The sequence below is a fragment of the Euleptes europaea genome, chromosome 4, assembly GCF_029931775.1.
Source record: "Euleptes europaea isolate rEulEur1 chromosome 4, rEulEur1.hap1, whole genome shotgun sequence".
NCBI classification, from domain to species: Eukaryota; Metazoa; Chordata; class Lepidosauria; order Squamata; family Sphaerodactylidae; genus Euleptes; species Euleptes europaea.
This window is the reverse complement of record NC_079315.1, coordinates 3,462,105-3,487,420: the sequence shown is the minus strand read 5'-3', so window position 1 is coordinate 3,487,420 and position 25,316 is coordinate 3,462,105. Positions and strand designations below refer to the sequence as shown.

General features: G+C 49.0%; 1 protein-coding gene and 1 non-coding gene across 38 annotated transcripts in view; both read right to left on the bottom strand.

The window, feature by feature from the left end:
• Window positions 1-25,316, bottom strand: part of CAMK2G (calcium/calmodulin dependent protein kinase II gamma) — a 177,014-nt gene that overhangs the window by 49,138 nt on the left and 102,560 nt on the right. For all 37 annotated transcript variants that reach the window (XM_056849143.1, XM_056849152.1, XM_056849150.1 and 34 more), the window contains exons 4-12: window positions 25,193-25,247; window positions 22,500-22,565; window positions 15,665-15,737; window positions 7,015-7,117; window positions 3,990-4,073; window positions 2,943-3,037; window positions 2,045-2,167; window positions 1,131-1,214; window positions 93-135 (exon numbers count right to left, since the gene is read on the bottom strand). In XM_056849143.1, coding sequence (XP_056705121.1) covers window positions 93-135; window positions 1,131-1,214; window positions 2,045-2,167; window positions 2,943-3,037; window positions 3,990-4,073; window positions 7,015-7,117; window positions 15,665-15,737; window positions 22,500-22,565; window positions 25,193-25,247 — 726 coding nt within the window. The remainder of the gene's footprint in view (window positions 1-92; window positions 136-1,130; window positions 1,215-2,044; window positions 2,168-2,942; window positions 3,038-3,989; window positions 4,074-7,014; window positions 7,118-15,664; window positions 15,738-22,499; window positions 22,566-25,192; window positions 25,248-25,316) is intronic.
• Window positions 4,647-4,721, bottom strand: TRNAY-GUA (transfer RNA tyrosine (anticodon GUA)). The gene has a single exon. It is a non-coding gene; the product is annotated as a tRNA-Tyr (tRNA).

The following is a 25,316-nucleotide window of genomic DNA, read 5'->3' as shown; positions in this document are numbered from 1 at the left end:
GAACTTCACGAGAACGTTTCCTGACAGTGATTTAGATCAAACACCCAGGAAGGGAAGGAGGAGAGAAATAGGAGAGAAGAGGGAACACTTACCTGAAAAATTCCGAGACACCAGCATGGTTGTGAGGATTGCGCCCTGAAAGAGGCAGAAAGGGGAAAACGGGGGAACTGAATAGTGTAACCTGTCCACGGATATCCGACCTCACTGGAAATATGTACAGGGCACTAATCCTGCTGGGACATTGCGTACTGTGCACCAATGCTTACAGGGACCCCTAACACAATTCAGCACATGTTCGCCGGCCTGTACCATTAGTCACAAAATGAGTGTTGTTGCCCCAGCACAAACGGAATATGCTGTCCAGCTAATCCCTCTCCATTTTGTATGGTCACCAGAAAACAGGGCAGGATCCAGGATATCCCAGGACTGAGGCCAAATCCTGATGCCATTCCCCAATGACAAGGACAATGAAGAGTGGACAAACCGCTTAGGGCTGTTTAGATTAGAAAGAAGGCGGTTAAGGGGAGACACGATAGAGGTCTATAAAATTATATCTGGTATGGAGAGAGTGGACAGGGAGATAAGCTTTTCTCCCTCTCTTGTAATACCAGAACCCGGGGTCATTTGCTGAAGCTGGAGGGTGAGAGATTCAAAACTGATAAAAGGAAGTATTTCTTCACACAACGCATAGTTAAACTGTGAAACTCCCTGACCCAGGATGTGGGGATGGCTGCCAACTTGGAAGGCTTTAAGAGGGGAGTGGACATGTTCACGGAGGAGAGGGCTGTTCATGGCTACTAGACAAAATGAATACTAGCTGTGATGCACACCTATTCTCTCTAGTATCAGAGGAGCAGGCCTATTATATTAGGTGCTGCTTGGGAACACAGGCAGGATAAATGCTGCTGAAGTCGTCGTTTGTGGGCTTCCTGGAGGCACCTGGTTGGCCACTGTGTGAACAGACTGCTGGACTTGATGGGCCTGGGTATGATCCAGCAGGGCTTTTCTTACGTTCTTATGACAGTTAGATGTGCACAAAGAACCCCCAGACCCCCACGGCAGTCACCGCCACCCTCCAGAAAGTGGAAGCACAATCTCGCCTGGGCATCCCCCTCCACCTGCAAACTCACCTTGAGCTTCCTTCTGGCGTTGAACTTTCTCAAGCACTCCACAGTCTCTTGCCTGTGCATCATAGAGGCCACAGTGGATCGTTGCTGGGGAAAGAGAGCACACGGTTAGAACCCTGCACATACCCGCACATGTGCAAAAGGAAAAAAAAAAGAAGCTTCATAGAAAAAGCAGAGCGATGCTTGACTGCATGTCTAGAGAATGTTTTCAGAGTGACAGGGGAGCTTTCCGGGCCGCCCGACAAAGTTGTCCTGCAGAGCAATGATGCCCAAGGGTTTGCGTAAGTCAGGGCCGTAACTGCGGGGGTGGGGGGGAGGCGCAGAGGGCAGCTGCCACCCCTGTGGCATGCAGAGAGGGTGGCAGAACTACCTCTCCTACCTGGCACAGAGGTAGCTACAGGAGAGGAAGTTGAACACACATGAACACGTGAAGCTGCCTTATACTGAATCAGACCCTGGGTCCATTAAAGTCAGTCTTGTCTACTCAGACCGGCAGCGGCTCTCCAGGGTCTCAGGCAGAGGTCTTTCCCATCACCTTACGTGCCTGGTTCCTTTAACTGGAGATGCCGGGGATTGAACCTGAGACCTTCTGCATGCCAAGCAGATGCTCTGCCACTGAGCCATGGCCCCTCCCCACCCTTCTGCCACCCTCTCTGCATGCCACAGGGGTGGCAGCTGCCCTCCTCACACACACACACACCCGTTATGTCCCTGGCGTGAGTGGAAATCCACTTCCTGCCCTGGATTTAAATGAGCAAAGCCTTTGTTTGCAGCTCTCCGCTCCCCAAATCTCTGAAAAAAAACCCCACCCAATTTGACCAAGCCCGGTAACCTAAACAACGCCAGCTTATTGAGGCAGGGTAACCTCTGAAGCGCATCCTCTTCAAAGGACAGAGTAGGAGAAAGGCAATACTTACACACACCCATGGGTGCTTAAGTGCCTGATCGGCGGTGATGCGCTTGGCTGGGTTTATGGTCAGCATCTGGTTGATCAAGTTCTTGGCTTCGGGAGTGACCGTGTCCCACTCCGGAGATGGAAACTAGAAGAAGAAGAGTTGTTTTTTTATATGCCGACATTCTCTACCACTTAAGGAAGAATCAAACTGGCTTACAATCACCTTCCCTTCCCCTCCCCACAACAGACACCCTGTGACGACGTAGGTGGGGCTGAGAGAATGTGACTAGCCCAAGGTCACCCAGCTGGCTTCATGTGGAGGAGTGGGGAATCAAACCTGGCTCTCCAGGTTAGAGTCCACCGCTCCAAACCACCGCTTTCCAAACCACTACACCACGCTGGCTCTAGAAGGGGCAGAGAGACCAGAGGAGGCACTGAGCCTGCTTCTGGAATGAGTCGGTTTCTTCTGTCCTGCCCTCATTCATCCAGACACTGCGCCCCATTGAAAGCCCACACTTTCGCCCCGCACGCAGACGAGAGGCCTGGTAGAGATTCCCCCCGGAAGAGAGCCTTGGCCGGGGACTGCACAGAGCAACTCTGAGAAAGGTTGCCAAGTTGACAGGAGAACTGAAAAGGTGTTTCAATCATGCTGGTGTTCCAAATGCTAAGCTGGAGCAACAGGTGTAGGTGTGTGTGAGGGGGGGTATGAGTGGCTTCTCTGCCTAGCATTTAGCCCAGCAAATGTGGAAGACGTCCCTTCCACACACCACCTTCCTTCCCCTTCCGGGAGCCATAACCAGATTGCCAGTTTTGGAAATCAATTCAAGAATAGCCCGTCTCAGGTCAGGGCACAATACATCTAGGCCAGCTTATTTCAGCCAGCCAAACGGAAGCGTCTTTGTCCAAGAGAATTCGCTTACATCATAGGCCCCTGCTTTGATCTGCTGATAGAGCTTGTGCTGATCTTCATCCCAAAAGGGTGGGTACCCCACGAGTAATATATACAGAATAACTCCTGGGGGAGAGAAGAGAAGAATCACCGCCGGACCAGCAAGATCCAACTAATCCTGCAGCCCACTGCCAGAATACATCCTGTCCTACGATACGGGTGGTGTCATCTTCTTTTTCTGGTCTTCCGCTCCCACCTTCTGTCAACAGGTCCAGCTCAGCCCAGCCCGCCGGCTACTGCAATTAGCTCTGGAATACCTCCAGTTGAACCCCAACAAGCCAAGACACGGAGCTGTTAAGACCACCTCCATCCTCCTATCCACACAAACACACACGAAGCTGCCTTATACTAAATCAGACCCTGGGTACATCAAGGCCAGTACTGTTTACTCTGACCGGCAGCAGCTTTCCAGTGTCTCAGGCAGGGGTCTTTCACATCTCCTACTTGCCCAGTCCCTTTAACTGGAGATGCCGGGGATTGAACCTGGGACCTTCTGTATGCCAAGCAGATGCTGTACCACTGAGCCACGGCCCCTTACCCCAAAACCATTTCAAATGCATAGGCAGATTCTACATTCAACACATGAACTCACATGAAGATGCCTTCTACTGAACCAGACCCTCGGTCCATCAAAGTCAGTATTGTCTACTGAGACCAGCAGCAGCTCTCCAGGGTCTCAGGCAGAGGTCTTTCACATCACCTACTTGCCTAGTCCCTTTAACTGGAGATGCTGGGGATTGAACCTGGGACCTTCTGCATGCCAAGCAGATGCTCTACCACTGAACCACGGCCCCTCCCAGCAACTACCCAGATGCCAGACCTAAGCACTCTAAGGCTCAAGGTGGCTTGTGCGATGGTCTCTCCTCTATGCTCAGTCAATATGAGCCTGTGCATACAGGTGACTTCAGTGTCTAAAGTTGCCTTTATTAGGAGATCGGGGTTACTTTTTTTTTTTTTTTAAACCACAAAACCAAGTATAACTTTAAGCGAATGCAAACAGGCCCGATTAAACCCTTACCACACGCCCAGATATCCACCGGCTTTCCATAAGGATCTTTTCTTAAGACTTCAGGGGACAGGTAGCCCGGTGTGCCAGCAAATCCTGCCAAAGATAAAACCCCACAGAATCAGCACCAAAAAAATAAAGCGGCCCTTCCTTCTCACGCCAAAAGGTGGGCACAGACTCATAGAATCATAGGGTTGGAAGGGACCACCAGGGTCATCTAGTCCAACCCCCTGCACAATGCCGGAAATTCACAACTACCTCCCCTACATTCCCCCAGTGACCCCTGCTCCATGCCCAGAAGATGGCCAAGATGCCCTTTCTCTCATTAACACATGAAGCTGCCTTATACTGAATCAGACCCTTGGTCCATCAAAGTCAGTATTGTCTACTCAGACCGGCAGCGGCTCTCCAGGGTCTCAGGCGGAGGTCTTTCACATCACCTACTTGCCTAGTCCCTTTAACTGGAGATGCCGGATATTGAACCTGGGACCTTCTGCATGCCAAGCAGATGCTCTACCACTGAGCCACAGCCCCTCCCCACGGAGCTGCCTTATACTGAATCAGACCCTTGGTCCATCAAAGTCAGTATTGTCTACTGAGACAGGCAGCGGCTCACCAGGGTCTCAGGCAGAGGTCTTTCATATCACCTACTTGCCTAGTCCCTTTAACTGGAGACAGCAGAGATTGAACCTGGGACCTTCTGCATTACAAGCAGATGCTCTACCACTGAGCCACAGCACCTCCCCTAAAGATCTGCCTAAGTTCATAGAATCAGCTTTGCTGACAGATGGCCATCTAGCCTCTGCTTAAAAACCTCCAGGGAAGGAAAGCTCACCACCTCCCGAGGAAGCCTGTTTCACTGAGGACCCGTTCTAACTGTTAGAAAGTTCTTCCTAATGTCTAGATGGGACCTCTTTTGATTTAATTTCAACCCGTTGGTTCTGGTCCGACCTTCTGGGGCAACAGAAAACAACTCGGCACCCTCCTTTTTATGACAGCCCTTCAAGCACTTGAATGTCTTCAGGACCTCGCCTCTTCAGTACTTCGAAAAGGAACCCAAAGGGAAGGGAAGCTGTCCTCCTTGGGTGCCTCTATTTCCAGATGCCACATCTGGGACGGAGGCAGCCGCTAACACTATGGGGGAAGGGAAGAGGAAGAAGGATGGGTGTGATGTTCAGCTCCCCTCTGTTGCTGGAGATCCGGGCTGTATCAGGATGTTACAGGGAGAGCACCAGGATGTCGGCATTAGAAGTCACCTGAATGGGACGGCTGCTGCAAAAAAACCCAGCCCCTCCACCTCTTGTTCTCCCCTCACACCTCCTCTGCACCTGTAACGGCCAGCAATCCAAAATGCAAAGCCTGACCTCAGCTTCCTCCGCCCACGCAAGCAGCAGACAGCAAAACTGAGTGGATGTCAGGCGGAGCAGAAATCCGGAGGTTATGCCACACCGTTTGGATCAGCAGGCTTTATTTGGGGGAAAGGGCCGAGAAGATGACGGCACGAGACTCTTTTGGAAAGCTGCGCCTCTGCTCTTTTGATGCCTAGCGTCCGCCGGAGGGCTGATACACTCAGCCCTGGGCCCGCAAGTGATGTAGGATCACATTTAAAAGTGTCTCTCTTGAGCAGTCTGGAAACCAAGTCCTATGAAGAAAGGTTGAAGGAGCTGGGGATGTTTAGCCTGGAGAGGAAAAGACTGAGAGGGGATAGGATAACCATCTTCAAGTACTTGAAGGGCTGTCATATAGAGGAGGGTGCCGAGTTGGTTTCTGTTGCCCCAGAAGGTCGGACCAGAAACAATGGGTTGAAATTAAATCAAAAGAGTTTCCGTCTAGACATTAGGAAGAATTTTCTAACAGAGCGGTTAGAATGATCAGGGGGCTACAGCAACTGCCCTATGAGGCGTAGTTGAAACGCTTAGGGCTGTTTAGCTTGGAAAGAGGTGACAGAGGTCTATAAAATTATGCCTGGTATGGAGAGAGTGGGCAGGGAGAAGCTTTTCTCCCTCTCTCATAATACTAGAACGCGGGGGTCATCAGCTGAAGGTGGAGGGTGACAGATTCAAAACTGATAAAAGGAAGTATTACTTCACACAACACATAGTTAAATTGTGGAACTCCCTGCCCCAGGATGTGGTGATGCCTGCCAACTTGGAAGTTAAGAGGGGAGTGGACACATTCGTGGAGGAGAGGGCTATCCATGGCTACTAGTAAAAATGGATACTAGTCATGATGCATATCTATTCTCGCCAGGATCAGAGGAGCATGCCTGTTATATGAGGTGCTGTGGAACACAGGCAGGATAATGCTGCTGCAGCTGTCTTATTTGTGGGCTTCCTTGAGGCACCTGGTTGGCCCCTGTGTGGACAGACTGCTGGACTTGATGGGCCTGGGTCTGATCCAGCAGGGCTTATTCTTATGTTCTTATAATGCATCCTTATTTTCTCCAGGATCAGAGGAGCATGCCTGTTATTTAAGGTGCTGTGGGATACAGGCAGGACAATGCTGCTTCAGCTGTCTTGTTTGTGGGCTTCCTTGAGGCACCTGGTTGGCCCCTGTGTGAACAGACTACTGAACTTGATGGACCCTGGTCTGATCTAGCAGGGTCTTTCTTATGTTCTTATGATGCATCCCTATTCTCTCCAGGATCAGAGGAGCATGCCTGTTATCTTAGGTGCTGTGGGACACAGGCAGGGTAATGCTGCTGCAGTCATCTTGCTTGTGGGCTCCCTAGAGGCCCCTGGTTGGCCACGGTGCGAACAGACTGCTGGACTGGATGGGCCTCGGTCTGAGCCAGCAGGGCTTTTCTGATGTTCTTATGGCACGGTTGACCAACCTGGGTGGAAAGGAGCAATGGTTTGCCCTAAGCTCCCACGGGCACGAGTGTTCATTTGCCCTAGTTCCCACTGTTCAGTGTTGGGAGGACAAGCAAGACCAAGATCTGCACCGGGCGCCTGGACTTGTCGCCCCTTGGCTGCCATGGGCCCCTGCTTTTTTGGCCATTGCTTGAGAGAGGGGGGGCTGTTTTTGGCACACTTACCGAACCAGGCCTGTTGCTCCCCTTGCACTTCGATGGCGAGGCCAAAGTCCGCCAGCTTGACCGCCGCGCCCTTGCACTTGCTGGCCAGTAGCAAGTTCTCCGGCTGAGGCACGAGGAAGGCGGAGGCAAGAAAACAAAGAGCGGAAATCCCTGTTATTTTCCTCCCTTCCGTTTTCCCCCCTCCGTTCTCAGCAAAAATTTCCACCCCTAAACTTGACTGTGGAGATATTACACATGAACACATGAAGCTGCCTTATACTGAACCAGACCCTTGGTCCATCAAAGTCAGTATTGTCCGCTCAGACCGGCAGCGGCTAAATGGGAACCAGGCTGAGATACTAACCGACCACAAGTGCCCCGGAAGTGACGTCATGCCTCTCTAGGAATCGCCAGAAATGCTATGGTTTTACCACAGAAAAAGAGTCACACAGCAACAATTTATAAGAATGAAGTGGCACCAGCCAACTGTGTAATGGGCACAGAGAAATAAACTGCCAAACAGAGGAAGAAAAATTTGTTATTGGGCCAAAACGCATGGTCGCTTTATCCTCCTTTAATCCCTGTTTCAGCCAGGATCGAATGCATGCGTTTCGCCTAATGTGCATTCGACCCTGGCTAAAACAGGGATTAAAGGAAGATAAAGCGACCCTGCGTTTTCGCCCGATTGTGTCTTTAACATTGTGAATCCATCAAAGGTACACGTATCAAATCCTCACGGAGAGTTACATAAATAACAAGTTGTGAAACCTACACAAATATACAAATTGTATTAACAGTTCAAATTACAGACAAGAGATACAATGTTATAATAATCATGGGAAAGTAGAATGGGAAAGACAACGGAAGGCACTATCTTCTGGTTACATATGTCTTCATCAAGCCTGTCCTCATACACAGTGTTTTGCAAACAACACTCCCCAATACGCATGGAGAAAAACTTGGGACATCCGTCTAAAAGTGTATCATCTTGATAAATTAAAACCAACGTGGGTAACATCTCTATAATCACAACTCATCACATTTCCCATGATTATTATTGTATCTCTTGTCTGTAATTTGAATTGTTAATACAATTTGTGTATTTGTGTAAGTTTCACAACTTGTTAGTTATGTAACTCTCCTTGAGTATTTGAACACATGAAGCTGCCTTATCCTGAACCAGACCCTTTTGTCCATCAAAGTCAGTATTGTCTACTCAGACCGGCAGCGGCTCTCCAGGGTCTCAGGCAAGGGTCTTGCACATCACCTACTCACCTGGTCCCCTTAACTGGAGATGCCGGAGATTGAACCAGGGAACTTCTGCATGCCAAGCAGATGCTCTGCCACTGAGCCACGGCCCCTCCCCACTGGTATTCCCACTGGTAGCTACGACAAATCCCAACTGGGGCCAGTTTCCCAGGAAGTGAATGAAGCCCCATTCCCCCTAACAATGGCACAGTGACGCCACATGAACCCTCCTTGGCCACCCTCATAATGCGACCGGTGCGCTCGTCCTTCCTGGCGTTACAAGTGCCGCACACTGACACCAGGTGGCGCTGAGAGAGCGCCTCTTCCAGACCAGCTTCTGACACATCCATGCGGAGACGCAACGTTGCAGCAGACACCACCAAACTGCAGTGATCCAGTTCCCAGAGAACATCCCGTGAGGTCTCCCGTGGCACCAGACTAGTAAACAAGAGAAGATGCTTGCCTGTGTTTGCTTATTTGACTTATTTACCCAGGCTTCCGCAACGAGGGGACCCGCACCGAGAACAGATGAATCCTGAGAGCAGCCCAATTTATGCAAAACAGCATGGATCTGCATAATTTATTCTGCTTCTGCAAGGGACGGGGGGGGGCAAAGAGGGCTTTGGGCTGGGCACTGAAGCCCCATCCCTGCCCCAAGAGATACACCTGTTCAGTTCCGACCCATCAGGTGCGGCTAGGATTGCCATCCTCCAGGTGGAGGCTGGAGATCTCCCACTATTACAACTGATCTCCAGGCGACAGAGATCAGTTGCCCTGGAGAAAATGGCCACTTTGGCAATTGGACTCTATGGCACTGAATTCCCTCCTCAAACCCCGCCCTCCTCAGGCTCTGCCCCAAAAATCTCCAGGTATTTCCTGACCTGCAGCTGGCAACCCTAGATACAGCTCTTAAATGCAAGGTGCCTTTCTGCCCCTAGAATAGGGTTCACAGGTCCCACTTCGCCACGGGCGGGAGGTTTTTGGGGAGGAGCCTGAGGAGGGCGGGGCTTGGGGGAAGGATTTCAATGCCATAAAGTCCAATTGCCAAAGCGGCCATTTTCTCCAGGGGAACTGATCTCTATTGGCTGGAGATCAGCTGTAACAGCAGGAGATCTCCAGCTACTACCTGGAGGTTGGCAACCCTACTTACTAAGAAGCTACTGAATGGAGAGATCCAAGAGGGGCAGCTGTGGAATCGGCGCTGCTGCTGTCCTGCTGCGGTTTCCGCGCAAGTTCTAGGTTGAAACCTTCAAGAGCCAGGATTCATTGCTTGGGGGCCCTGACCCTTTTTCCTAGCAATCCCCGCTAATTTGTTTGCAATGCAGAACTGTTCTTTCTATCCCTCTCTTCCTCTCTCTTGCTCCCTGTGCAATTTAATTACTTGCGGAGCGAAGTAGCATTTTTTCCCCCTCTTGTTGTACCATTTGTTTCTTTTGACTAAAGGGATTACAGGTCGAGCATCCCTTATCCCAACTGCTTGGGACCAGAAGTGGTCCATATTTCAGATCTTTCCGTATTTTGGAATACTTGTGTGTATATATATATATATATATATATATATATATATATATATATATATATATATATATATATATATATATAATGAGATATCTTGGGGACGGGACCCCAAGTCTAAACCCAAAATTCATTTATGTTTTATATGTCAAAGTCAAAGTCAAATTTATTGTATAAGGCCATAGGCCACTACAATCTAAAACAATATAACAGCAAATCTAAAACAATCTATCAGCAATTTAACGTATACGATATCATTAAAAGGAATACAAAAGTTAAAAATTGAAGTACGCCCATTCGGCTCTATCCAGTTTTCCCACCTTTTGTGATTTGCTTCGTCCCTGATTTTCTTGGCCGCTAGGCCGTACAGTGCCTTTTTTAAAAAAAAAGAAATATAGGCATCTATATCTGATAACAAATAGATTAGTCTGTCAACATCAGATGATAATTGTAATGTGTGTGTGTGCAAAGTGCAGTCAAGTCGCAGCCGACTTATGGCGACCCCTTTTTGGGGTTTTCATGGCAAGAGATTAGCAGGGGTGGTTTGCCAGTGCCTTCCTCTGCACAGCAACCCTGGACTTCCTTGGTGGTCTCCCATCCAAATACTAACCAGAGATCTGACAAGATCAGGCTAGCCTGGGCCATCCAGGTCAGGGCGATAGTTGTAATACAGAAAGAATATTTGCCAGAAACTTGTTCCGGGGCTCAGTCTATAAAGGCCAGGACATAATGGGGGAGATCTTCTACTGAACCACCACATCAGCAAACGTGTTGAGCCAGGTTGTGGGTTTTTTTAAGTGGCCTGCAAGGAATGCTTTATATATACTTCATACATGCAGCCTCAATGTAATTTTAAACAATATTTTAAATAATTTTGTGCACAATGAATGATCAGTGCTGCTGCTGAGGGCCTGTGAGTAATGGCTGCAAGCTGGCTCAAAACGTCTGGTTTTCGGATCAGTTTGGGTATTGGATGTCCGGATAAGGGATGCTCAACCTGTACTCTACAAAGAGTTAAGCTGTAGAGGTCCCTGCTGGCAGATGTAGAGACGAAGGCCAGACCAGAACCAACGGGTTGAAATTAAATCAAAAGAGTTTCCGTCTAGACATTAGGCAGAATTTTCTAACAGAGCGGTTCCTCGGTGGAACAGGCTAGATGGCCATCTGTCAGCAATGCTGACTCTGTGACCTTAGGCAGATCATGAGAGGGTGGGCATCTTGGCCATCTTCTGGTCACTAGGGTGTTTTTTTTGGGGGGGAGGTAGTTGTGAATTTCCTGCATTGTGCAGGGGGTTGGACTAGATGACCCTGGTGGTCCCTTCCAACTCTATGATTCTATGATACCAGGCTGGCGAGGCATAGCCCAACCTAGTGAAAGTTATGTCATATCCGGCCCTCGTAACAAATGTTAGAGCAGTTCCTCAGTGGAACAGGCTTCCTCGGGAGGTGGTGAGCTCTCTTTCCATGGAGGTTTTGAAGCGGACTAGATGGCCATCGGTCAGCAATGCTGATTCTATGACCTTAGGCAGATCATGAGAGGGAGGGCACCTTGGCCATCTTCTGGGCATGGAGTAGTGGTCACTGGGAGTGTGTGGGGGGAGGTAGCTGTGAATATCCTGCGTAACAGAGTGGTTCCTCAGTGGAACAGGCTTCCTCGGGAGGTGGTGGGCTCTCCTTCCCTGGAAGATTTTAAGCTGAGGCTAGATGGCCATCTGTCAGCAGTGCTGATTATATGAACTTGAGAAGATGATGAGAGGGAGGGCATCTTGGCCATCTTCTGGGCATGGAGTAGGGGGTCACTGGGGGGGGGGAAGGTAGTTGTGAATATCCTGCATTGTGCAGGGGGTTGGACTAGATGACCCTGGTGGTCCCTTCCAACTCCATATGAGTCTATGATACCCCTGCTCGACATCGTAAGCTGCTAGAGCAAACAGCACCACCTACAAACGTCACCTCTCTGGTGACGCACTCTCCAAGGCAGCGCACGGGATTTTTGGCACCATCATGGATGAAGAGCGTCCGGGGCGGGGGGGGGGGGGCTTAATGTACTCGCTAAGAGCTGTTGGGCGGCTGCCACCAGTGAGCCCAGAAGCCCTTCCCTTTCCACTCTCTTCCCCAGAACTACGGCACTCAACAGCCCCGCTGAAGATCACTTTGCCCCGTGGGAGACGGCCTGATTTGTTTCTGGAAGGTGCTCCGTAAGGAGTAAAGTGGCAGGATGGAAGGCACGCCTCCCCATACCGTGGGCCCGCACATGGGGGTTGTCACTGCTGGGGGACGCTTCGAAGGACTTCAGACGATGAAGAAAAAGAACAAGAAGAGTTGGTTTTTATATGCCGACTTTCTCTACCACTTAAGGCAGAATCAAACCAGCTTACAGTCACCTTCCCCCCCCAACAGACAACTGTGAGGTAGGTGGGGCTGAGAGAGCTGTGACTAGCCCAAGGTCAGCCAGCTGGCTTCATGTGGAGGAATGGGGAGTCAAACCCAGTCCACCAGATTAGTGTCCGCCGCTCATGTGTAGAAGTGGGAAATCAAACCCGGTTCTCCAGATCAAAGTCCACCACTCCAAACCACCTCTCTTAACCACTACGCCATGCTGGCTCTTTTCCATCACCTACTACCTGAACCGTTTAACTGGAGATGCTGGGGATTGAACCTGGAGCCTTCAGCATGCCAAGCAGAAGCCCTACCACTAAGCTATGCATGCCCCCCCTCCCTAAATGAGCCTGCCTTCTACTGCGGTAAGCCCTAGCTCTCTCTCATCCTTTCAACTGGAGACTGACGGTGGGACCATGCCAAGCTGATGCTCTTCTGCTGAGCCACGGCCTCTCCCTTGGCAACCCTAGATATCATAGAATCATAGAGTTGGAAGGGACCACCAGGGTCATCTAGTCCAACCTCCTGCACAATGCAGGACATTTACAACTACCTTCCCCCCGCCCGTGACCCCCTACTCCATGCCCAGAAGATGGCCAAGATGCCCTCCCTCTCATCATCTTCCCAAGTTCATAGAATCAGCACTGCTGACAGATGCCCATCTAGCCTCAGCTTAAAAACCTCCAGGGAAGGAGAGCCCACCACCTCCCGAGGAAGCCTGTTCCACTGAGGAACCACTCTGTTAGAAAGCTCTTCCTAATGTCGAGATGGAAACTCTTTTGATTTAATTTCAACTCGTTGGTTGTGGTCCGACCTTCCGGGGCAACAGAGAACAACTCGGCACCATCCTTTCTTTTACAGCCCTTCAAGTACTTGAAGATGTTTATCTCATATCCCCTCTCAGTCTTCTCCTCTTCAGGCTAAACATGCCCAGCTCCTTCGACCTTGCCTCGTAGGGCCTGGTCTCCAGTCCTATGCCAGTCTGCTGGGCCAAGCCTTAAAACCCAGCCAATTCTCCACAAACGCTGTGCCTTACAAGGGGACGTTCAGCGAACGCAAGCCAGACCCGCTTTGGGGCAGATTGTCAGCCGTTAACGTCTCATTGACATCCCCCCCACCCGACAAACCTCTAAGGAACGCCAGCGTTTCCTGGAACACGGTTTGGAAATCGCTCTAGGAAGTCAAAGAGCAGATATATAGAGACAGTGGCTTTCTGCGCTACAACTGCTTTGGGCCTGTCTTCTCAAAGTAAATATTTAAACTTAAAATGTGCTCTGCCTTCAGATCCAAGAGGCTGCACTCACCCGTCTCGCTCCGGGAGACGGCCTGACCTGTTCAGCTTCATGCTTTAAAAGGAGCTGCGTGCTTGTAATGGAGGAGTCTGGGTTGGAAAGGAGATCGGGCAGGGTGGGAGAGCACTGCAGCTGTGACGGAAAGGCAGTCTGCTAGGATGCCAGAGTGGTTATAAGGAAAACTCACACCTGAACACACATGAAGCTGCCTTCTACTGAATCACTCGGTCCATCGAAGTCAGTATTGTTTGCTCAGATCGGCAATGGCTCTCCAGGGTCTCAGGTAGAGGTCTTTCACATCATCTACCTGCCTAGTCTCTTTAACTGGAGACACCAGGGATTGAACCTGGGACCTTCTGCATGCCAAGCAGATGCTCTGCCACTGAGCCACGGTCCCTCCCCAAAATACTTTATCCTATGTCTATAGAGAATACACATGAAGCTGCCTTCTACTGAATCAGACCCTTGGTCCATCAAAGTCAGTACTGTCTACTCAGACGGGTAGCAGCTCTCCAGGGTCTCAGGCAGGGGTCTTTCACATCACCTACTCACCTAGTCTCTTTAACTGGAGATGCCGTGGATTGAGCCACAGCCCCTTCTCCTTGCCTTCTACTGAATCCGACCCTTGATCCATCAAGGTTAGTGTTGTCTACTCAGACCAGCAGCTGCTCTCCAGGGTCTGAGGTGGAGGTCTTTCACACCACCTACTTGCCTATTCCCTTCGGGGATGGAACCCGGGACCTTCTGCATGCCAAGCAGAGGCTCTGCCACTGAGCCACTCAGCACAGTCCTTGGCCAAACCCCAGCTCAAAGCTGCAGCTTCCATCACTGAGCGTCCATCTGCCCTGCACAGTCGTCTTTTTTATCTGGAGCCAGCGTGGTGTAGTGGTTAAGAGCGGTGGTTTGGAGCGGCAGAGACTAATCTGGTGAACTGGATTTGTTTCCCCACTCCTACACATGAAGCCAGCTGGTTGACGTTGGGCTAGTCACAGCTCTCTAAGAGCTCCCTCAGCCCCACCTACCTCACAGGGTGTCTGTTGTGGCGAGGGGAAGGTGATTGTAAGCCAGTTTGATTCTTCCTTAAGTGGTAGAGAAAGTCGGCATATAAAAACCAGCTCTTCTTCTTCTTGATTCCGCTTGCAACCAACTCACCCCATGCTGTTTTCTGTCTCCTGTGCTTAAGGATCGAGCCTGCATTGGGTTTTTTTGCTCTGAGACAACACACAGGCCTCTCCCCAGGCGCACAGTCTTGGGGGGGGGTAATTACTGTCACTCTGTTTCTAAAAAATACCTTCCGTACAAACCACAGTTGGAACTGCTGCAAACTGTCATGGGGCGAGGGAGAATGAAAAGACCAAGGGGAACAGACTCTTCTGTGTCGGTGTACCCCTTTTTACTGGGGCAGGGGGGAGACAGACAGGGGCCCCAGTGGGATAGCGGGAACACAGTAACTTTGGGCACAGAGCCCTGAAGATCATTCAAAATTTCTGTTTTCACACAAGTTGTGTCCTGCCACAAATACGAGTATGAGAATTGACTTCACGTTGACTTCTGAATTGGAAACTGTGCCTGGAGAGAAAACCTAAATCAGGGTGTCAAACATAAGGCCCACGGGCCAGATCCGGCCCCCCTGAGAGCTCTTCTCTGGCCAGCGAGCCAGCCAAGGTAGCCACCACCCCTTGTTCCCGATGTGGGCTGCCACACACACACACCAGTCCCGAGGTGTCAATTATAAAAGACTGTTAAATGAAAGAGTGTTATTGTTTCAAGCATGCTTGAATATTAAGTAAACAAATAAAGAAGTAAAAAAGAATATCATTAATTGGCTTTGCCAGTGTTTACTTTAAAGTTTGCATCTCCCGGATCATGGTGAGACAACGAGGCCATCGTGGATTGTCTAGAGCAGGGGTGTCAAATATACGGCCCATGGGCTGGATCCAGCCCGCAAGCCAGCTGAGGCAGCCCCCCCCCCCACAAACACTCTTGATCTAGGACGGCGAGGTACGGCCCAGCCAGACCAAGTGACAATTTACGTCATATCCGGACCTTGTAACAACTGAGTTCGACACCCCTGCCCTAAACGAATTATTATTGAGCAAACGAGCCCACCCTTGCTGCAACTGCCCTCCCCCAACAGCTGAGTTAGAAAAAGAGAGCGTGTGACCGACTTGATTCAATCTGCGTCCACCAGCCCTGACCTCTAAAACAGACCCTAAAAGGCGTTCGGCGAGGATTACCTTTAAGTCCCTGTGTACAATATCATGCTGATGAATATGATTGACGCTCTCCAAAATCTGGTGAATGCAGTGGCTGAAGGGCAGGAAGGGAGAAAAAAAGAAAAAAAAGAAGAAGAGCGTTACTCGTTTTATATAATATTTTAGAAACCACAATCAAGGCTCCCGAGGCAGAGAAGCACCTTACAAACAAAACCAGCAGGATCAAGATGCAAAAATAAGCAACACACATTCAACAAATAAGGGACATTTGTAACGATGTCCAATGTGTCTACTGCTTCTCTGTTGGTGGTCCTGGGGAGATCATGGTAAAAAATGGTAAAGGTAGTCCGGGTCTTAGAATCATAGAATCATAACCACCAGGGTCATCTAGTCCAACCCTCTGCACAATGCTGGACATTCACAACTACCCCCCACACCCCCAGTGACCCCTACCCATGCCCAGAAGATGGCCAAGATGCCCTCCCTCTCATCATCTGCCTGTGCTCATAGAATCAGCATTGCTGACAGATGGCCATCTAGCCTCTGCTTAAAAACCTCCAGGGAAGGAGCACTCACCACTTCCCGAGGAAGCCTGTTCCACTGAGGAACCGCTCTGACTGTTAGAAAATTCATCCTAATGTCTAGAGAGAAACTCTTTGGATTTAATTTCAACCCGTTGGTTCTGGTCCGACCTTCTGGGGCAACAGAAAACAACTAGGCACCCTCCTCTCTATGACAGCCCTTCAAGTACTTGATGGTTATCATATCACCTCTCAGTCTTCTCCTGACCCATGAGGTGACGTCACATCACAATATTTACTAGGCAGACTACATTTATGGGGTGGTTTGTCATTGCCTTCCCCAGTCGTTTACGCTTTACCCCCAGCAAGGTGGGTACTCATTTTACCGACCTCGGAAGGATGGAAGGCTGAGTCGACCTCGAGCCGGCTACCTGAAACCTACTTCCGTAGGGATCGAACTCAGGTCATGAGCAGAGCTTGGACTGCAGTACTGCAGCTTCCCACTCTGCGCCACGCGGAAGACCACGGTACTTTTCCGATTTCCCCACACCGTTCTTGCCGTTTGTAGAAGCCGGGATCTCGGCCCCACAGTGCTTTGGAGAGCTATCGCAACAACTCCCATGTGCCTGGCATATTCCCACAGTGCCAATTCTGCACATAAAGGGGTCACAAGCCCAGTTTAAACAGGGTGCCCAGTATGTTTTCCCAAATTTTTTTTATGAGCTTCTCTTTAGTACCTTTAGTACTTCTCTTTAGTACCTTTCCTAATACACCTTTCTTGTAGGCAAAGCCAGAAAAATGTCACAAGTCTCCTGTTTGCTGACACAGAGAGAAATTGTTGGTATCAAAGAATGTAGTAGATCCCTTGGTTGGATTTTTTAAAATGTATCTGAGCCAGTTTTTCTGGCAAACTAGAAATGGATTTGTCTTAATGCTTCACTAAAGGTTTAAAAAAATAGGATGCAATTAAGAAAAAAACAACAACCCTACAGTTGGATTTAATCTGGGTCACTGCATTAGAACCTCCCCCCCCCATTTTTTTTATTAAAGTAAGAAATAAAACACATACATACCCATTCATACAAAATATCATATCTTCCAAAGGAAACATATCTTTAGAGCCATTCATTATGCTTCAAATATAAGATTAATATTCTTACTACCTTTTATCATTACTGCCTATATACTATTGATGGCTATTTTATCAATATTTAAACTCAATTTAAAATTAATCTAACTACCGCTTACAGGCATCTGCTTTATGCTACCCCTCTTCTTATTACATTCTCTATGAACTATTAATATTAACCTTCTAGTTATCTAACACCCTATAACCATGGTCCTTTGAAATGTGGTGTTGGAGGAGAGTGTTACGGATACCGTGGACTGCCAAAAAACAAATCAAGCCTGAACCGACCCTAAAATAACTAAACTGAGGCTGTCGTATTTTGGTCACATTATGAGAAGACAAGAATCACTGGAAAAGACAGCCTTGCTAGGAAGGGTTGAGGGCAGCAGGAAAAGAGGAAGACCCAACAAGAGATGGATGGACTCAATAAAGAAAGCCACAGCCCTCAGTTTGCAAGATCTGAGCAAGGCTGCCAAAGATAGGACACTTTGGAGGACACTGATTCACAGGGTCACCATGAGTCGGAAGCGACTTGACGGCACTTAACACACACACATAACCATGGTGCAATTACACATCGTCGCCCTTAGGTATCCGAATGAGAGAGCCCCAGAACACCCCACCCTAAAGGTCAAAACCCATCGGTCGATCCAGGCTGCACTGGCCCGCGTCCAGAAGACTGTTTGTGCGTTTAACCCAATGCCAACCTCCCCCATTACTCTTGGAAAGGAGCGCACTGGCCACCTGCCGGTGTGGAAAGCTCAGAGCAATAAACACATCGAGCCCATTAGTAGGTTGATGCTCCTGCAGAGAGGGGCCAGGAGCCTTTGAAGTACACAACCCATTGAGCCAACATCTTCAGCTCCCCCCTTTCCCCTGTTTGAGTGCCACACGCCAAGAGAGGGCAGAAAATCTGCTGCCTGCATTCTCCCCCTCCGCCCTCTCTGTTTTCACACTGATGCTGCAGAGAGAGGAGCAACGTGTCATTTGTAAGCATCCCGTCAGGACAACAACACACCCACACACCGTGTGCCACGGGGGGGGGAGAGGGGGGGAAGGAAGCACATGAATTTCTGGGAGCGACTGGCAACATCCTAGAGGTACCCAGATGCTCGGAAGGAGGGGAGGAAGAAGCAGAAGAAGCAGAAGAAGCAGAGGAAGAAGAAACAGAAGCAGAAGGAGGAGGAGAGGAGCTGGTTTTTATATGTCGACTTTCTCTACCACTTAAGGGAGACTCAAACCGGCTTACAATCACCTTCCCTTCCCTTCCCCACAACAGAAACTCTGTGAGGTCGGTGGGGCTGAGAGAGCTCTAAGAGAGCTGTGACTTGCCCAAGGTCACCCAGCTGGCTTCATGTGGAGAAGTGGGGAAACAAATCCAGTTCACCAGATCAGCATCCGCCGCTCACGTGGAGGAGTGGGGAATCAAACCTGGTTCTCCAGATCAGAGTCCACCGCTCCAAACCACTGCTCTTAACCACTACACCATGCTGGCAGCTAGCACACGTTAAGTGCCTTGGGACAAGGAAACAAATCTCTTTGGTGCATGAAGGTGTTTGCCTTTTAAGCGGTTCCGCATCACACCAGGGGTGTTTGTTGGGGGGGGGGAGGAGAAATCTGCAGTCTCTTCCCCCCCACCCCGGCTCCTTGGCACCGAAGGAGCCAAAGAAGTCAGGCGGGTCATCGTGCCAATCTCTCTGGGGGCCAGCGATTGGAGGAGCAGCCCGGGGAATGTGTGTAGGATTTGCTCCGAGGGCAGAGAGTCGCTCTGGGAAAAGGACATGGCTGTTCCCCACCGCCCAGCCAAAGGGGGCCGGCCGTGACTATCTCTTCCATCCCAGGAACAGGGGGGGAAAAGTATATAATTAGAACAGAGACGGCTCCAAAGCAAGAGACTTTCTGGCCAAAAATGGCAAAAGAGCAACGGGACGGAGGAAAGTCAGATTGGCACCAACTCCGCTGCCTCCCTCGGCCTGCTCTGGAATGCGGCTCCGAACAGCGGAGGGACAAGGCAGCTAGGAATGACTCACACTGGGCAGCGGGAGACCAATTGGGCTGGGGGAAGGGGAGGCTGGGGGGAGCAGGGGGTGAACCGGGGACAACCGCTCGGAAAGAGGGGCCCGGACAGGCATCCAACTGGTGGCGCACTCACCCACCTGGTGGCACAAGATGGTCTGTTGCACCAACCGGGCATCCCCCCACCACACATTCTCTCCTCCCCCCACCCCGCGCATTCTGGGCCTGCCCCCTTTAACCCCTTTATTGTTGCCACTTCCGCCCCCAGCCCTCTTGTAGTACAGAGGGAATACGTTTCTCCACGGACCAGGTGGGAAAGGGTTAGCACAGTTTCTTGGGCGGTCCTAGCAGCTCCATGGCTAACGACTCTTCTGCAAGGGGGAAAAAAGGTTCCTTTCCTCAGCAAAACAAACTCATATCTGCCTTGAATAGAGGCTATTCCTGTCCACGGGAGGGGGCGGATCGCCAGTCTTAGATCCTTCTGAGCTAGAGATCTGCCAGGACCCACGAAGGGCCAGACCAAATGATCTCATGGGACTTAAACGGCCCTTGGGCCTGACATTCCCCACCCCTGCTATAAATCAATGTCCTCCAAAACGTCCTATCCTGAACAGCCTTGCTCAGGTCTTGCAAACTGAGGGCCATGGCTTCCTTTATAGAGTCCATCCATCTCTTTGTGGGATCTTCCTCTTTTCCTGTTGCCTTCCACTTTTCCTAGCATGATTGTCTTTTCCAGTGTCTTCTCATAAATGTGACCTCAGTTGAGTCATTTTAGGGTCAGTTCAGGCTTGATTTGATATAGAACCCACTGCTTTGGGTTTTTTTTGGCAGTCCAGGGTATCCGTAACACTCTCCTCCAACACCACATTTCAAAGGAATCTACTTGCTTCCTATCAGCTTTCTTGTCTGGCCATGTCCAAATCTGGGAGTATCACCCAACAGGAAATTATGGGCCAGCCAGGATTCTTTTTAAAAGGGAAAGGGAAAGGTTTACTCCTTTGTTTATCATTCCAGAGCCTGAGTAAGAAAGCCCCAGTTTGCTGAAGCACCCGGATTTGGATGTCACAGTAAACTGAGGCTAGGACAAACCAGCAAATGTTCAGCCTCGGCCCCATCTGAAAAGGGAAGGGAGGCGCACGCACACACACAAATAAACCAAGCACCGGTTTTTCACGGCACAAACCAGAGTTTGCCCCTCACTAGACACATTCAGACATCGCAATAATCCTCTATCTGTGATGGGCAGGAACGCAGCTGTTTGTCCTCTCCTCCCTGCTCCAATTCCAACGCCAATTTGCTGTGACATTTGAACGCAGTCGCCCGGGCCAACTGGAGTTACCTTCTGCTCCCCAAACTGGCATTTTAAACTTCAGCGTCATCCCAGTGGAGAGCTACGGTCAGTGGGGAGTCAACAGCTCCAGCTGGCCCAGACAGACATTACGATGAACTGGAACCTGATTCAAGACTTCTCAAACCACAATGTCTCAAATCGTATAGGGAAGGGAGTGCATGAGCCTGACAAGAAGCTGCGTTCGTGCCCACCACAGACAACTGGAGTTTTGTTGCCATGCATAAGTGTGTTTCTATTACCAGAATATACTTGGTTACTTAAATTCTCAGGCCATTTATGTAGGGTCGATTTTGATGCTCGCTCAAAGCTCCTTTTTTAAATCCAAACTTTAAAATGCCTATTCACGGTCCCGATACAAGAGGAGAAAGTCAAACAAATTCCACCACCCTCACTTGCCTGCTCCTTCATTCCTTCATTTGCTTAGCCATTGGCAATCTTTGTTTGCATAGCTAACCAGCGGCTGTGATTCTTCATGCTTCCTTGAGTGGATGCTTTGAGGCAGGGCGGAGCAAATAAAAAAGGCCGCGTTAAAGGGGCTCTTAAGAAATGCGAAGCAGGTATGCGCCGGCTTCGCAGTGACTTCTGGAATGACGGTTCAGCGTGAAGAACGCAAAAAAATATACGGGGCACTTCAGCCTGAAACGCACTGCTAATTACCAAGCATAAACGGCCTCTGTCTCTCATTATTATCTTCTCTCAATTGTTTCTGGTATCCATATAACAAACATTTAATAGATTCATTTCCTCCATTTATACCATGCTTTCCTCCCCAGTGGAGACCCAAAGCAGGTTCCTCTCCTCCATTTTATCCTCACAACCATCCTGTCAGGTAGGCTAGGCTTAGCGGGTGTGATGAGCCCAAGGTCCAAGCCCAGCAAGCCTCCATGGCTGACCGGAGATTCGAACCTGGCTCTTACAGATCCTACACCAACAACAAAGGGGGGGGGAACTTAACCATAAACAATAGAATTAAGTACCCAAAGGGTCAAGAAATAAACATCCAAGGCCACAGGTTATACACTCTAAAAATTATGTAAGTACAAAATATGTATATAATGATTTTAGGATAAAATCTAATGCCATATATAACACATACAGGGCCCTGCAAAAGCCTGAGGGGGACATGATTGCTCTCTTCAAGTATCTGAAGGGCTGCCAGCTCCGGGTTGGGAAATCCTTGGAGATTTTGGGCGTGGGGCCTGGGAAGGATGGGGTTTGGGGAGGGAGCTCAGTAGGGTATAATGCCACAGAGTCCACCCTACAAATCAGCCGTTTTCTCCAGGGGGAATTATCTCGGTCATCTGGAGATCAACGGTGAGAGCGACGAGGATGATCGGGGGCCTGGAGACCAAACCCTATGAGAAGAGGAGGTTGAGGGGGGACACGATTGCTCTCTTGGAGTATTTGAAGGGCTGTTCATTAGAGGAGGGCAGGGAGTTGTTCCTGTTGGCAGCAGAGGATCATAGGACTCACAATAACAGGTTTAAATTACGGGCAGAAAGGTACCGGCTGGACATTAGGAACATTTATTTTACAGTAAGAGTTGTTTGACAGTGGAATCAGCTTCCTAGGGAGGTGGTGAGCTCCCCCTCCCTGGCAGTCTTCAAGCAGAGGCTGGACAAGCACCTGTCAGGGATGCTCTAGGCTGATCCTGCATTGACCAGGGGGTTGGACTAGATGGCCTCTATGGACCCATCCAACTCTATGATTCTACGATTCTAACTGCGCAAAAGCAAAGTTAATGCACAGACGAGGTCACAGGAAGACAGCATTGAGGCAGGCTGCGCTTCCCAGTACGGCCAGAAGAAATTACGGGGGAATTCGGCGCCACGCCCTTACCTGGCGTCTGCTTCACTGTAGTATTCCCTGGCAACGATATCCTCAAAGAGTTCCCCGCCGGTGACCCTGGAAGCAAACACAAGCCAAAAGGATAAAGCACTTCATGGTCCTTTGGGAGGCTGTAAAAATCTGGGAAGGAGACGTTCCCCCGCCAGACTCTCTGTTCTAACTATATACGGCATACAACGGCCTTATATATAGCTGGATTGTTTCTCGGGCCATATATATATATATGGCCCGAGAAACAATCCGGCTAAAGAGGAAGCACAAAAGCCACAAAGGGGATTCTTCACATCTGCTTCAAAGCCTCCCAGAAACCACTGAATGCCCGAATTTGCTTTTCAGTGGGCATGCCCAGATCAAAGCCAACTCGGAATGCTATTTAGCTTGATTAAAGCTATTCTCTCTTGTGGATGCAGGCAAGGGCCAAAGAAACAAAAACAAGACACTTGAGAGCCCGTGCTGTCCAAGAAGCACTGAGAGATGGGACGTGCGTCCGGTCCACACAGCGTCCTGACACCATCTAGAGGAGAGAGCAGAAGCGAGGGGGAGAAGCGGGTAAAGATGGGGCTGGGTGGGACAAGTCTGGGGTTTCTGCAAGTTTTCCTATAGTTGGGAGAAGCAGCAGCAGAAGAAGCAGAAAAAGCCGAAGAAGCAGAAGAAGAAACAGAAGAAGCAGAAGCAGCAAAAGCAGCAGCAGAAGAAGGAGAAGGATAAGAGCTGGAGAGGAGGAGTAGGAGTTGGTTTTTATATGCCGACTTTCTCTACCACTTAAGGGAGACTCAAACGGGCTTACAATCGCCTTCCCTTCCCCTCCCCTCCCCACAACAGACACCCTGGGAGGTAGGTGAGGCTGAGAGAGCTGTGACTAGCCCAAGGTCACCCAGCTGGCTTCATGTGGAGGAGCGGGGAAATAAATCCAATTCGCCAGATTAGCCTCCGCAGCTCATGTGGAGGAGTGGGGGAATCAAACCCGGTTCTCCAGATCAGAGTCCACCGCTCCACACCAACGCTCTTAACCACTTACATCACATTGGCTCTGTATTTGGGATCTTTCCTTATTTTTTAATATTTTGGCATTTTTGCATATATATAATGAGATATCTTGGGGATGGGACCCCAATGTAAACACAAAATTCATTTACATTGTATATATACACTTTATACACATAGCCTAAATGTAATTTTAAACAATATTTTAAAATATTTTTTGTGTACATTGAACCATCAGTGGCGCTGCTGAGCACCTGTGAGTAATGCCAGCACGCTGGCTCAAAACGTCTGGCTTTCGGATCAATCCAGATATCGGATGTCAAGGGATACTCAACTTGTAGTTGGTAAAAGTCACAGCAGCTGCTAAAACGCAGCAAGACTGCAGGTAGCCGAAATCCCTCACAAAGAGCTTTGCCTTCCAAATAAAATGCAGAGACAGAAATGTGCAACTATTGCTAAAAACTTGACAAAAGATTTGTAAAACAAGGAGTCACATAAATTTAGACGGGCTGCAAACTCCGGCTGCTCTCTGCACAGAGATCTAAGTTTCCTCCGGTATGGAATGCACTTTTTTATTAATTTAACTTTCCCCCCATAGAAGATCTTTACTCCTCTTCTTCAAATCATCCCTCCCAGAATCATCAACTTTTATTATTTCATTTTTATTATTTTAACCTAACTTTTATTTTTATTCAGAGCTGATACTGTATCAAATTAAACTTGATTGATTTTGATACTAATTTAATTTAATACGGCCATTGACCAGCAAAGCAAATATTCAAAAGAATCAACATGATTAAAAGGATAAAATGTAGCAATACATCTGTTCACAAAACACTATTTAGCATAATTTTTTTACTATAAAGTTAAATATTTACTTAGTGTTACCCATTCAGGGATATATTCCACTTCCCTTATCAGAATTAGACCAAGCGCTTCTATGCTTAAAAGCTAGCCTTGCGTATTTGGCGACTTTATAACATCTAATTCTTCCTGTCTGAAAGTATTTTCATGAATTGGATGGATCTTTGACAATTTGAAAGGATCTTTGGCCGAAATGGGTAGTATCAATTCTTGCCGAATTTGATTATAAATCTTGCAATCATCACATGTTCTTACACCTCTGAGGCCTCCCTGGTAGAATATCTACTGAAACTTATATTTCATATTCTGTAGCAAAATTTTGCTATTATGTTTGCTGGAAACGGAAGGCATTGATGAAGAACAAAGACCTTATGGGCAAACCTTCAGATTGATTAGTACGGATGAAATGTTGTTAAGCGGGAGCTGTATAATTTTATCATAGGATGTATATTTTATATTTTATGTTGGCCTTTGGCTGTAATAAAAAATGTTTTTTAAAAAATCACATGTTCGGTTGTCTCTACACTGCCATCCTGGCAGAAAGACACACGTTCCTGGAAGGGGTTTTTTATATTTACCTTCTATCAGCACCGACCACTTATTTATTTATGTCGGGCCAGTTTTATGCCAGTAAAGGAGATTGTATTGTATTGTAATGTTATGTCGGGGCAGTCCTGGGCCCAGCAAACCAACACAGCCCTAGCATGGGGAACGGGAGGAGCAGGATGGGGGGGAGGAATGCGAGGCGGTGGATGGCACGCATCTTTTATTCAGCAGGGTAGCCCACGGGTTGGCGTTGCCGACCGAAGGATCAAAGCCAAGCGGAGCACACTTACAGATCAAAGACGAGGTAGTGGAATCCTTCCTCCGAAATACTCTCATGAAGCCGCACTGCGAACAACAAAAACAGACAAAAGCAGGAAACTGAAGAACGGGCACGTTTGATCCCTGCTAACCGGG